At 43.2% G+C, this 13,774-nt stretch overlaps 1 protein-coding gene across 2 annotated transcripts in view; it reads right to left on the bottom strand.

The window, feature by feature from the left end:
* FRMD4B (FERM domain containing 4B) overlaps window positions 1-13,498 on the bottom strand; it is a 196,963-nt gene extending 183,465 nt beyond the window's left edge. For both annotated transcript variants that reach the window (XR_009247327.1, XM_058678496.1), the window contains exon 1: window positions 13,322-13,498. Coding sequence is in view for 1 of the 2 variants with exons in the window: in XM_058678496.1 (XP_058534479.1) it covers window positions 13,322-13,483 (162 nt within the window). In the remaining variant the exon portion in view is untranslated. The remainder of the gene's footprint in view (window positions 1-13,321) is intronic.
* Window positions 13,499-13,774: the final 276 nt, after the last annotated feature.

The following is a 13,774-nucleotide window of genomic DNA, read 5'->3' as shown; positions in this document are numbered from 1 at the left end:
TAGCTGTCTGCACTTAATCATGCACTTAATCAAGGGCTCCCCCCCCCCCCCCGGGCTTGACTTTAGAAACACCTGAGAAAATGCTTAGCCACACTTTGTGATTTGAAATTAAATTCCTCTTCTTTTGAAAATGGGCATACTCCTTAAAGCAGTGAAACAGGCAGTGTAATTAGCCATCTCACTTAGTTGCCAGAAAGAACTCCATAAAGGCAAGTTTAGAAAAGGAGGAGGATGAATCCATGTAAAGGGCAGACTCAATCTGTTTGTATCAATGGATCAAGTGTATCAATGGATCAAGTGAATGGGATATCACCTTTGACACGCATGAGCGCTAGTCTTTGTGGACAAGTTACTACACAGCTGAAAACAATTTCCGCATCAGCCAAATAAGTTAGTTATGCCCACTTTTCCCGTGATAGTTAACAGAATTAAGTAAGTTCATCAACATAAAAAGCTGAGCGTTATGTCCGTCACTCAGCAACAAGTTCATCGAATAACTCTTCCAGCCAGCTTGGTGAGATCTTCATTCACAAGACCTTGCTCTGTCTTCTCAACCACTCTAGTAGGCTGGCACTATTATATTCCCACTTCTAATACAAAGAAATGTGCAGCTGAGAGGTCAACAAACCCGCCTGCGTTACTTATGAGAGCCATTAACTAGGGACGCTGGTGCTTAAACTCTGCCTGATGTTTGCATTCTAGCAAAACAACTCTCTCCTTAGGATCATCTTTCTGCAAAAGGCTCAGAATTATCCACTTGGAAAAGCTCCTATTCTTCAGCCAATGTCACTTCAACTATGAGCATTTTCTCTTTTGTGTAGGTGAAGAAGCACGCTCTGAGCAATTCGGTAGCTTGGTTCAAGGTCACATAGTCCTTAAATGACAGACTTGATTTTAACCCAGGTTCAGCTGATGACAGCCGCTTACTGGAGGATTTCTCTATTTTTACTAAGGATCTTTTCTTTCTTGGATAATACGCATCCAACTGTATTTTAACGAGGGACCCTGATTTCTGTAAACTATTTGCCAGCTCTGCTACCTAAAATTTAGCATGAAGCTTGCGATAACTCCTGCAATCACTGCAGGGCTTATAAACCTGAGGGTCATATGACAGAACAGCTAACACAGTTGAGAAAGACAGATGTACTGGAATCCCCAAACCCTCACCAATGACAACATGAAGTTCTCAGTCCTGGAGTGGTGGGTAGTAAGGCTTGGGAAGAACATTCAACATCTTTCTGTTGGAGAGATGGAAATAAGGCAACTCAACAGTCATGTGCATTTTTAACTTTCACAGGCTAAACCATGAAGACACAGCCCAAGGTGCAGGGTTTCCTGACCAAAGTCCTAAGCACAGTGGCATGACACAGTGGTCCATGATTGCTTTGCCTGGTGCCACCCAGACTATGGCGCTTAATCTGGAGTAGTGGGAACAAGGAGGAGTCAAGGTTTCTGCAGATTTTAGAAACTGTGAAAGTTATTTATATGCATAAAAGAAAAAGACAACACATACAAATACAAAGACAAATATGTGTGGGGTACCCACCAAAAACCATCCATCCATCCATCTATCCACTCACTTATCAATGTTTTCCATGAATCTAAACACCAATGCATTTGATTATCACAATCAAAATAATTGTAGTGTCAACATTATACTATGTACTACTGCACTGTATTCTTCCACATTTTACAACCAGAAAAACTGAACTTTGGAGAACTCGAACATCCAACAACAAGTAGATTCAGGGTTTGAACTCAGGCAGTCTGAGTTTGCAGATCTCATTTTTGAGCCCTTGGCTATTTCCACCCAACATTTGTTGAGCCAATGAATAAATCATAAAGACTTGATCTTTACATGTTATTTACCCCTGAACAAGGCAGGGTCAGAATCACCAAGAGCTGTGCTCACAGATCAGGGCTGTGCCTTATCAGCTAACCAGTCTGTAAAACCAGTAAGGTGAGGTTCACAATGTCAGCTTTGAGAGGACAAAGAGAAGGTACCACACGTCCTAAAGCTGCCAAATTGAGCAATCAATTTTCACTATAGTAGTTTAGGACACTGAAAAATTACAAATGTCTGTCAATAAGAATTTACTCATGCTCAGAAACACAAGAGTTAAAATGAGTTTGGGGGAATTGGCACTGTGGCATAGTGGGTAAAGTAGGATGTTGTGATGCTATCCTACATAGACGCCCACTCCCGTCCCAGCTGCTCCGTTTCCGATCCAGCTCCCTGTTAATAGCTAGGGAAAAGCTCAAGTGTTAGTATTTTAAACATTATTTTTAAACATTTTAATCCATATTACTTGAAAGTCAGAGTTGGGGAGAGAGAGAGAGAAAGAGAGAAATTTTCTATCTGCTGGTTCACTCCCCAAATGAGTGTAGTGATCAGGGCTAGTCTAGGCTAAAGCCCGGAGTCAGAATCTGAGTGTTTCTTATGGGTTCAGCAGCCCAAGGAATTGGGCCGTCCTCTGCTTCTTTCCTAGACTATTAGCAGGAAACTGGATGGGAAGTGGAATAGCCAGGACTTAAACTGGTGTCCATATGGGATGCCACTGCTGCAGCCTGAGGATTACCTTGCTATGTCAACCATATTGGCCCCCTAAATCTTTCTTTTTTTTAGTTAAATTTAGACACAAATCCTAAAACCTGTTGAGATAGAAAAGGTAACAGAATCCCTCTTTTGCTCATCCACATGTAAGTGTGCATACACACAAATTATACAAATGAACAAAATAAGAATCTACTATTTGTAGATGCAAACAAACGTAGGAAAAACTACTTAAAACAAGCCCAGGAATAAAAAATTTTCCACGTAGGGTGATTTCTAGGAAGAAAGAAGAGGTCCAAATCTAATTCTCTACAAATTCTTACACTACAGAAACACATCTGAAGCAAACATGGTGAAATTTTGACAGGCTACCTTAAAACTGAGTGGTGATATTAAAGGTTTTAACTTAAATATATATATTTTTAAGAGAGATGCATGCTACTCATTTTAAAGGTAGAATTACAGGAAGAGAAAGAGATCTTCTGTCCACTGGTTCACTCCCCACATGGCCACAACAGCAGGGGCTGGACCAGAGCAAAGCCAGGCATCTGGAGCTCCATCTGAGCCACCCATCTAGGTAGTAGGGGCTCAAACAGTTAGGCATCTTCTGCTGCCTTCCCAGGTGTATTTTCAGGGCGCTGGATCACAAATGAAGCAGCCAGGACTCTAACCAGCACTCAAAATGGGATGCCAGAATTGCACTCATCCATCTATATTATTTTTTTTTATATTTTTGCATGGTTGACATAGCCCTATAATGTTCTTTTTTTAAGTTTTTTTAAGTTTTTATTTTTTTAAAAATTTATTACATTGCATTATGTGACACAGTTTCATAGGTACTGGGATTCCCCCCACCCCTCCCCAAGCCCTCCCCCCATGGTGGATTCCTCCACCTTGTTGCATCACCACAGTTCAAGATCAGTTGAGATTCTTTCATTGCGAACACATACCAAGCACAGAGACCAGCATCTTATTGTCCAGACAAATTCAGTGGCTTGTTGGGGAGACCATCTCTGGTCTGAAAGTAGAGCTGGGAGAGTATCATCTCTATCAATTAAAAGCCCCACCATAACATCAGCAACAATTTATAATGTTATGGAATTAATTGACATAGTATTGAGTAACCAACATGTCGGAAAAAAAAGCAAGTTCTTTACCACATCCTGTGACTCCTTCGTTGACAATTTTAGTTTATATACGACCGGGTTCTATACACCTTAAAATGGCTATAGATTACTATTCAGCTGTCTCATGCCTATTTTCATTATAGTATTTAGCACATTATAGCATTAAAGCATAATTTTGCTGAACTTGGCTTTTTTTTTTTTTCGGGTAGTCTAGAATGGCTTATAACTCTAACAAGACATGTGTCAACAATTGAGCTGCAGAATGTTTTAATTTTCTTAAACACTGCACATGTGTCAAGTACAAGGCCTAGCACATAATACCTGTTTAATAACTAGTAGCTATTAGTCAAGTTAAGATAATGAGATTTAGGGAAAAAAGGAAAAAGACCCAACAAAATGCTATCCGGATTCAAAATTCAAGATTCAAAATGAGACAATAGGCAGAATTTGGGGTTATTCAATTTGCCACTTTTACTAGCGTCTTTCCTAACAAAAGTTTATTTCATAGATGTCAGGAGATCTGTGATGGACATCTGTCCACAATACAGCTGTACTAACAGGTGGATGTTAGTAATTTTCATTCTTTCATGAGACCTTTCTGTTTGCCTTCTCCACACCCTGTAAGTCATATGGTCTTCCTTATGAAGTTTAGAACTACAGAGCTTATTTCTCATTCGAGTCATTTAAACTTTTCCACAACCACTGACTGGGACATCAAAAATATAATGTTCGGAATAAACATATGTAGGGGATAAGCAAGGAGACAATTTTATGCTGCAGCTCCACCAAGAAAAGACAGAACAGGAAAAATAAACACTTGGAAAGGCAGGAGGCCACTCTGTGCTTGACATTTTCCAGGTTGCGTAATCAAGGTTTAGAAATGGTTTTCCAAGGTCCTGTTGACCTTCATCTTAATCTTGTTGATTTTAAACGGTGTGACTCTTTTTGAAATTTATTTATGTCGGGTCTTGGGTTTAAAATTCAGATGGTTTTTCTTCTGGATATGTTAGCATCTCGGCTTTCCACCATATAATCCCAGTCTTGAGTTACTGGAAGAAGTACAATGTGAATGTTCACAGAGAAAGAATGAGAGAATAAATTTCTCTCTCTTTCGCTCTTTTTATCCCTCTGCCTTTTTTTTTTAATCTACCTTAGGCCTGCTTGTCCCTCAAAGGGTAGCCTTAGAATCACCTCCTCCAGGAAGCTCTTCTGGCTCTTCCCCCTTCCTTCGGACTGATTAAATCCCTGCACCCTTCACGTGAAAAGGGAAAGGCCTGCATAAAGCTTCATTTTCTTAACTGTCTCCCCTAGCTGGAAAATGTATGGTCTTGGAAAATGCATATCATGAAAAACTAGGCATGGACATAAATTCCATTTTTCTTTTCTTTCCGTTTTAAAAATATTTATTTATTTTTACTGGAAAGGCAGATTTGCACAGAGAAGAGAGAAAGATCTTCCATCCGCTGATTCACTCTCCAAGTGGCCGCAACTGCCGGAGCTGAGCTGATCAAAAGCCAGGAGCTTGAAGCTTCTCCCTGGTCTCCCATGCAAGTGCAGGGTCCCAAGGCTTCAGACTGTCCTCAACTGCTTTTCCAGGCCACAGGCAGGGAGCAGGATGGAAAGCAGGGCAGCCGGGACACAAACCTGCTCCCATATGGTATCTCAGTGGATGCAAGGTGAGGATTTAGCCACTAGGCTACTGTGCTGGTCCCATAAATCCCATTTTTTTTCATGAACCTCTAGTGTTCTCCTATATTTCTTGAGGACAGAAAAATCTTTGGATTTGGGGTTATAAACACTTTGGCACAGCACCTGGAACATTGTAAGTATGTGATAATTGTTTTAGGCATCAGTGAATGAACAATTGAAAGAATGAGTTCAGAACTCCAACCCTTGTTTACAACGTAGGACCAAGTCCAGGTAAACCGAGCACCTATTCTTCATTTCCCTGTGACTGGGCTTTTGTTGACAGAATTCTTCCATATTCCTTCACATTTTGGTTTTCGATGGTAGAATCGTGGCTCTCTCTTCCTTTAACATTCCCTACCCAGGAATATTGCTTTCTTTCCTATTCCACAGATTGGCAAACATTTCCTATAAAAGGCCAGATGGTAAATATTTTCAGTTTTGTGGTCAATGCAATCTTAGTATCAACTGCTCCCCTCTGAGTCATAACTACTCCATTCTGTCATTTTGGTGGGAAAGCAGTTGAGGACAATGTAAATGAAGGAGTGTGGCTGTGTGATGACTGAAGTTAACAGAAGCAGGAGGCAGGCCAGATTACACCTGAGGGCCCTCTACTCCTCCTGATCTACGTAATTCAGAGGATTATGGAGTGTGCAAGCAGAGGGAAAGCAGAGTATATGAGAGTATGTCCAAGAGTTTGTAGAAAATGGCATTAAAAGATATAGTTTTCTGGAGGCCTAATGCGACAGTGTAGTGACTAAAGTCCTCGCCTTGAATGTGCCAGAATCCCACATGGGTGCCAGTTCTAATCCCACCAGCCCCGCTTCCCATCCAGCTCCCTGCCTGTCGCCTGGGAAAGCAGTTGAGGACGGCTCAAAGCCTTAGGACCCTGCACCCTCATGGGAGACCCAGAAGAAGCTCCTGGCTCCTAGCTTTGGATTGGCTCAGTTCCAGCTGTTGTGGACACTTGGGGAGTGAACCATTGGACGGAAGATCTTCCTATCTCTCCTCCTCTCTGTTTATCTGCCTTTCCAATAAAAAGCAATAAATCTTTAAAAAGAAAAAAGATACAGCTTATTGGGCATTGTGTGGTGGCTTAATAGGCTAATCGTCCACTTACTGGCACTGGCATCCCATATGGGCACTGGTTCGTGATCTCACTGCTCTACTTCCTGATTCAGCTCCCTGCTTATGGCCTGGGAAAGAAGCAGAGGATGCCCAAGGCTTTGGGCTCTTGCATTCACGTGGGATATCTGAAAGAACCTGGCTTTTGGCTTTGGACCAGCCCTGGTCTTGCCGTTGTAGTCATTTGTGGAATGAGCCAGCAGATAGAAAGTCTTGCTCTCTGTCTCTCCTCTGCAAATCTGCCTTTCCAATACAAGAAAATAAACCTTTTTAGAAAGAGTTTATTTTGATGTATTTTTGGTGCACTTCATGCATACTAGGGGTCTTTGAAATGCTCATGGAAAATGCATTATTATGAAAAACTATTCATGGACTTCAAAATTTTCTTATTCTCAAACGCTCTTCAGTAACATTTTCCATGAACTAAAAATATTTATTCTTTTGTCAGGTAGGAGAGCGAATGCACTCCCATCTGTTGATTCTATCCCCAAAGGGCCACAATGCCCAGATCTGGACCAATCCAAAACCAGGAGCTGAGAGCTTCATCCAGGTCCCCCACGTGCATGCAGGGACCCCCATATTCGGATCATCTTCCGCTGCTTTCCCAGCCTGTTAACAGGAAGCTGGATTGGAACTGGAGCAGTCAGGACTTCAACCAGTGTGCACTTGGGATGTCGGTGTCACAGGCTGTGGCTTTACCTGCTCTACCACAGTGCTATGCCAGCCCCTCCATGGATTTATGAAGGGCTCTCAGATGTACACAGGTGACTGTGGCGAAATACGAAGTTCACATGTTAACAGCTGGTAGATTATTGGAGTCTTAGATAGACAGAGATGACCCCAGAGACTTTAGGGACAAGGTGATGGTGGCTTCCCAGATTTCATGCATAGGTTTAACTAAGAGAAGTGGAGGAGCACCTGTTTAGTCTACAGCCTCAGACAACAGCCAGGAAGAAGTGTTTGGCCACAGAGGTTAAGACACCACCTGGGATTCTCATATCCCATATCAGAGTTCCTGGGTTTAAATCCTGGCTCTGTTCCCCATTCCAGCTACCTGATACGGAATATCCTGGGATACAGCAGGTGATTGCTCAAGAACTTGGATCCTTTCTGCCTGTAAGAGCTGGATTGAATTCCTGGCTCCTGGCTTAAGGCTGACCCAGCTCCAGCTATAAGACACATCTGCAGCATGAACTAGTAGAAAGGTAAAAGAACTCTTGTCTTTCTCCCCCCGGCCCCGACCACCACTTTCAAACAAATACATTTTTCCTTTAAGGCTATGAATCTGCTGAAGGGAACATAATCCAAATACCCAAGGTCCACCCCCCTACACACACTACTATAGAAAATCCTGGCATTCTCTAATAAGCATTCTCACACATAAAGATATGTTCATTTTCAGAGAACCAGTCTCACTTATAAAAACAATAGTCATGCCCTTATCAAGTACCATTTATCAAGTAGCTTCTCTGAATTCCATGTTTCGTCCTTTACACATCAAAGAGCCAATGTGGATTGAGCATCTGCCTGTGCTGGCCCAAGAACCGTTAGTAAAATACACTATTTCATGAACTTCTCACCCTATCCCACAGGAAATCACGCTAAAAGAAGGGCAGTACTCTGCTCAAGGTCAAATGTGCTGAACTTGAGCCTGCAGGCTCTGTATGTTCCACACTGCACACTGCCCTCAGTGCCATCTGCATGTCTCAGGGTCTTTGGGTCACTTCACTATCCCAGATTCTGTTCAAGTTGCTTCCTCTTGGAGGCAATGACTCCACTCAGCTTTTGGAAGATACTAGACGAAGAGGAAAACCCAATCTCAGATGGAGAGTTTTGTCAGAACACATCACCCTGAGATTAAAAATTAAAAAAAAAAAAAAAAGCAACGGGTGTTGGTCTTAACAACATTTTCCCATCATTTCCATCCCAGTCGTTTGTTAAGTCTCATTAACAGCTATAATGCAAGCTATCCAGGCAAGATACCAGCAGGGCAGGTAGATGGCAGATGAATCAGCTTTTTTCAGAATTTGGCTCAAATTGAAGGTGAATGTTCATGCCTGCTACTTGAACCCTCTCCAGCGTTGCCACAGCTTGCTTTTTATTTACTCACACTACTTACTACAGGAATGCTTTATAGCTTAGTATTTCAATTATTCATGGTTTGTTGGCAAATTAAGCCATTTGCCTCTCCAATATCTAGAAGTGGAGGAAGTGTTTCATTCCAAAGAAATTATGCTTTCCTGGCTTTGCTAGCCAGGCCAGAATGCCACTGCCAAATACCTTATGAATAGGTGTGAGATCTTATTTCACTCAGAGTATAGGAATACACTAAACTCCTGCAGGGCACCGCCACACCACAGCATTCATGTAATGGATCTCTCCTGCCCCGCCCTTTCTTCTCTCCAGAATAATGGAGCTTTGGATTTCCTCACAAACAACACTACTCAGATCAGGAGCAAGAAAAATGACACTTAAAAAAAAATCAATAGGGTGTTTAAAATGTGGATTTACTAAAATATATAACTTGTCAGTGTGTTTCCAATTCTCATGCCTGAAAGCTGTGCAGTCTACCAGAGTACTCATCCCTAGGGTTCAGAATTCATAGTTGTGGGAGAGCAACGAACCACCAATCCTTAGCTCAAATGACTGTGGCATAAATCCTCACAATGATGCTGTGTATTAATCTCATGTTTACTTTGAAAAACAATCTTGTAATTTAAAGAGTGCTAAGGATGGGCGTTTAGCTTAGGGGTTAAGATACCATGCTACATGCTGGAGTACCTGGCTTTGACACCTGCCTCTAGCTTCTGATAATAGCCTCTTACTCATGCAGACTCCAGGAAGCAGTACTGATGGTTTAAGTAACCAGGTTCCTGTCACTCACACAGGTGACTGGGATTGCAGTTCCAGCTCTCAGTTTTGGCCCAAAAAGCTGAATCTTGTTTTTTTGTGGCACTGGGAGAGTGAGCCAGTGGATGGGAGCGCTAACTCTCTCACCCCCTCTCCTTCTAATCTGCCCCATGTTACCTGCTGCCTCTTAGATTAATAATAATAATAATAATAATAAGAAGAAGAAGAAGAAGAAGAAGCAGGGCTGGATTTGGGATTCCAACCATGCATTGGCCCTCACTGGCTGTGTTCAACCAAGTATTGTAGTCTTCGTCACTGTTGGGCAGATATGTGGTCCAGCAGGCCACAACTTTGATTCCAGCTTTAGAAACAGGTCCCATCGCTTAAGCCAACCAGGATAATCCAATGCTTCTCAACTCTATTCATGATCACTCCCTTAAGAAGCCTTTTTAGACATTTTGTTTTGATTATTGGTCAGCTCCCTTCCCAAGGTGTAATGCCACAGATAAGCTGTACAGGTGTTTGCGTACTCTGTGTACATTGGTGGCTTCTAAATAAAAGGAATAGATTTTTGTGCCACCTTCCCCCAAATATTTGTCCTTTTGGAGCCACCACTGCCATTGGTACTGCATGAATTGCAATGTTATTCCCTGTGCTAAACAGTGCATGGTATTAGGGTGGCCACAGAGCCTAAACTGAACTCTCAAAGTACCAATCGGGAATTTTTCTTGTGGGGGGGGGGGTGGGAAGGGGCTAGTATTAGAAATTTTATTTCTTTCTCAATAGGTTGATCCATGTATCTAAGGCATGAAACTATTGCAATTGTTTGTTTTAAGGAGGGAAGAAGCAATGTGAGACTAAAGCCAATGAAGCCAGAGTTGAAAGAACCAGAAGAGCATTTAGCATTGATCAAGTCATCCCCAAAGTCCTCTCTAATGCTGCACTTTCCAGTTGTGTCCAAAGTCACTTCTTGTTAGCCTGTAGGGGAGTGTGACTTGGGGTTCATGTTCCAACAAGAGAAATACTAGCTGTCAGATAACAACCATTGACTGCCTCCTAAGCTATAGGTTCTGTGCTAAATATCTTAAATGTCAATGAACTCCATTTCAACCTTGGTGATTGTTATAACCCATGTTAAAAATGGATCTGTGATGATTTTAAAATTTATTATATATGAGTAAACAGATATTTTTTCATTTGAGTGTTGTTTCTGGCCCTTGCCTATATGGTCATGGAACCATGGTCTTTTTACTTAAAAAGATAGATAGATGGATGGATAGATAGATAGACAGATAGATAGACAGATAGATAGATAGACAGATAGATAGATAAAGAAGGGAGGGAAGGAAGAAAAGGAGGGAGGAAAAGGGAAAAAGTAGATAAGAATTTGAACTTAGAAAAAAATTTACTTTTCCAGCTTTAAATTCTTTTGAGTAAGGACTATATGAGATCCTATCAAATATTTCCCCCAAAACTGTTCCTTAGTTGTTTCATACATTTTGTAGAAATACGTTTGAAATTAATGGTGAATCATTTATATTTGCTATACTAGTTGTTTAATGCAGTCATTGGATTCTGAAATGATGTCTTCCATATTCTCATGAAATGAAAGGAAATAAGAATTTACAAAGTAGTGAAACTGGAGCCTAGTAAGATCTACTTCCCTTTGGTCATTCATTGACTGAGGCTGGAATCACTGCCTGGCCTCTTTTACCAGGACCCTAAGACATTAATCACTTTGCTTTATTGCCTTTCTGCTCTACACAAGTTAAATCACTACTTTCCTGTTCAATATTTCAAAGACATTAAGAACACAATTCCTGAAGCTCACACAGTGGCACAGTGAGTGAAGCTGCAGTTTGCAATGCCAGCAATCTACATTGAAGTCCTGGTTTGATTCCTGGTTGTGCTTCCAATGCAGCTTCATGTTCATGTGACTCAAAGAGGCAGCGAAGATGGCTCAAGCACTTGGGCCTTTGTCACCCATGTAGGAGACCAAGACCAAATTCCTAGTTCCTGCTTTCAGACTGGCCCTGCCCTGGCTATTGCAGTCCTTTAAAGAGTGAATCAGTGAACGGAAATTTTTTTTCTCTCTCTCCCTATGTCTTCCCCTTTCTCTGCCTTTCAACCAAACAAAAAAATAAAATATATATATATATACACATATATATTCTGAGATTAAGAATACTATGGTTCTCCTAAGGCTAAAAACATCTTTTAACATTTTATTTCTCCAAAGAAACTAAGACTCTTAAACTCAGTGGTCACTTTTCTTCCCCCTATGAGTCAATGCAAACAGACCATGGACTTCCCCTGGAGAGAGAGAGAAGGGGAAAAGACTAAAAGACAGACACCCCTCTCCTGGCCTTGGGCAGCTGTGTCAGGTGGCCAGATGGGCTGTGTCCACAGCTGCCTGTACTCTCCAACCCTCCTGTGCTGCCCATGGGTTCTCAAATGTGGCTTTTTGAATCAGTTTGGAAATGCACAAGATTGCCAGACATGTTACACAAAGCAGGGGCTGTCAAAACACAGTTCTCAAGGCTGTTCACATGTCAACAAGCTTGACAGGTACGGATTCTTTAGATTTCCGTACTCTAACCTTAGTGCCCGGTGCATGGAAGCCTGGCTTGTCAAAGCCAGCTGCTTCATGACATGCAACCAAGCCATTCCATATCACTGGAAAGAAGATGAAGGACTGGGTCCAACGTGGTAGCCTAGTGGCTAAGTCCTTGCCTTGCATCTGCCAGGATCCCATACGGGAGCTAGTTCTAATCCCTGCTGCTCCACTTGCCATCCAGCTCCCTGCTAGTGGCCTGGGAAAGCAACAGAGGACAGCCCAAAGCCTTGAGACCCTCTACCACCATGGGAGACCCAGAAGAAGCTCCTGGTTCCTGGCTTCGGATCAGCTCAACTCTGGCCTTTGCAGCCACTTGGAGAGTGAACCAGTGACCAGACGATCTTTCTCTGTCTTACCCTCCTCTCTGCAAATCTGACTTTCCAATAAAAAGTAAATAAATAAATCTCTTTAAGAAAAAGAAACAAAATACAGGACTAGATTATGTTCCCACAGTAAAGGTCAGGCATAATCTTCCTAGTTTAACAAAGCAGATTTTTTTTAAGCCTCAAAAATATTAACAACCAAAGCTTAGGACTTATCAACCCATAAATTACAGTTAAAAAACAAAACAAAACAAAAAACAAAAACAAGGCAAAGCTGCAGTCCCAGACAAGGATGAATAGCCTTCTAGTTGAACAAAAGTTGCTGCAGATTTCACCTGCACTCGGGGACCCAGCAGGAAAACACAGAGGCGACAGTGTTGTGTGATGGGGAATCCATCCCCACTAAGCCTTCCAGCACGCAGCAGGGCCACCCTTCCCTTCCCCAGCCTGTCATCCTCCCCGCAGAGCAGTCACAGTCTGCTGTTCTTTCCAAAAGCCAGTAGACACAGGATCAGCTTTTCCTGGCTCTGCCTTGCAAGTGGAGGCTGCTTGACGGAAAACTGAAAGAAAATGAAACACCCACTAAGGCCTCCCCACCACATCTCACTGGGACAGTCAACCGAGGTGAACCCTGATTTCTGAAATGGCCACCCTCACATCGTCCCCCATCCCTGGGGGAAAACTAAAAAAAAAAAAAAAAAAAAAAAAGGCAGTGATCATGTGAAAGTGGAAAGTCACTCTCCACAAAGCTGCAGGCTGTTGAGCTTAGTGCCCATAGAGGACCATGGCTCTTGACACCCGCTGATGCTGGTACTGGCTCACCAGTGCCCCTTTCTCGGGCCCCATATGCACAAGCTAAGTCAGGCAACAGTTAATCCGAGCTGGTCAGCATCTGATCCAAGGGCCACGCAGCCGCTAGGAGTTTTGAAAAAGCGAGGTAGGGTGAAGGGGAGAGACAAAGAATAAAAATCATACAGGTGGAACCAGCTATCCAGGAGCGCTGGGCATCCTGTATGGACCGAAGCTCGCCTTGGCTCACCTGGTACACGTCCCGCAGCCCGCACCACGTCCGCAGCACCTGGTGGCAAGCCCGCAGCCTCTCCGTGTACCATCTCCGCAGCGTGGACACCGTCAAGTTCCACACGAAGCGGCTACCGCTGAACAGCAAGTCTTCCACCCCGCACATGAACACTGAAGCCATAGCCTCCTGCTTCCCTTGGATCCCGGGGGACGGAGAGGGGGGTCTCCGGCTTCCACAGCTGCAGTCCCGGCCCCTGCGGTCCCACTACCCAGGGCTCCCGGCCGCCGAACGTCTGCTGGCAGCCTGGGGTTGAGTCAGAAACTGAACTCGTCGGTCACCGTGAGTCCTGAGCAGGCTCCGGCTGCATGCCCCGGGATTGGGTGCCCGTCAGCCAACGGCTGCAGCTGGCACACAGAAGCCCAGTGTCCACCCCGCCCGCAGCGAGCACAGCCAGCTGCGCTAAGCTCCGCC

This window comes from Ochotona princeps, chromosome 21, assembly GCF_030435755.1.
Source record: "Ochotona princeps isolate mOchPri1 chromosome 21, mOchPri1.hap1, whole genome shotgun sequence".
Classification (NCBI taxonomy): Eukaryota; Metazoa; Chordata; class Mammalia; order Lagomorpha; family Ochotonidae; genus Ochotona; species Ochotona princeps.
The sequence above is the reverse complement of the archived record's forward strand: the minus strand, read 5'-3'. Positions and strand labels throughout refer to the sequence as shown.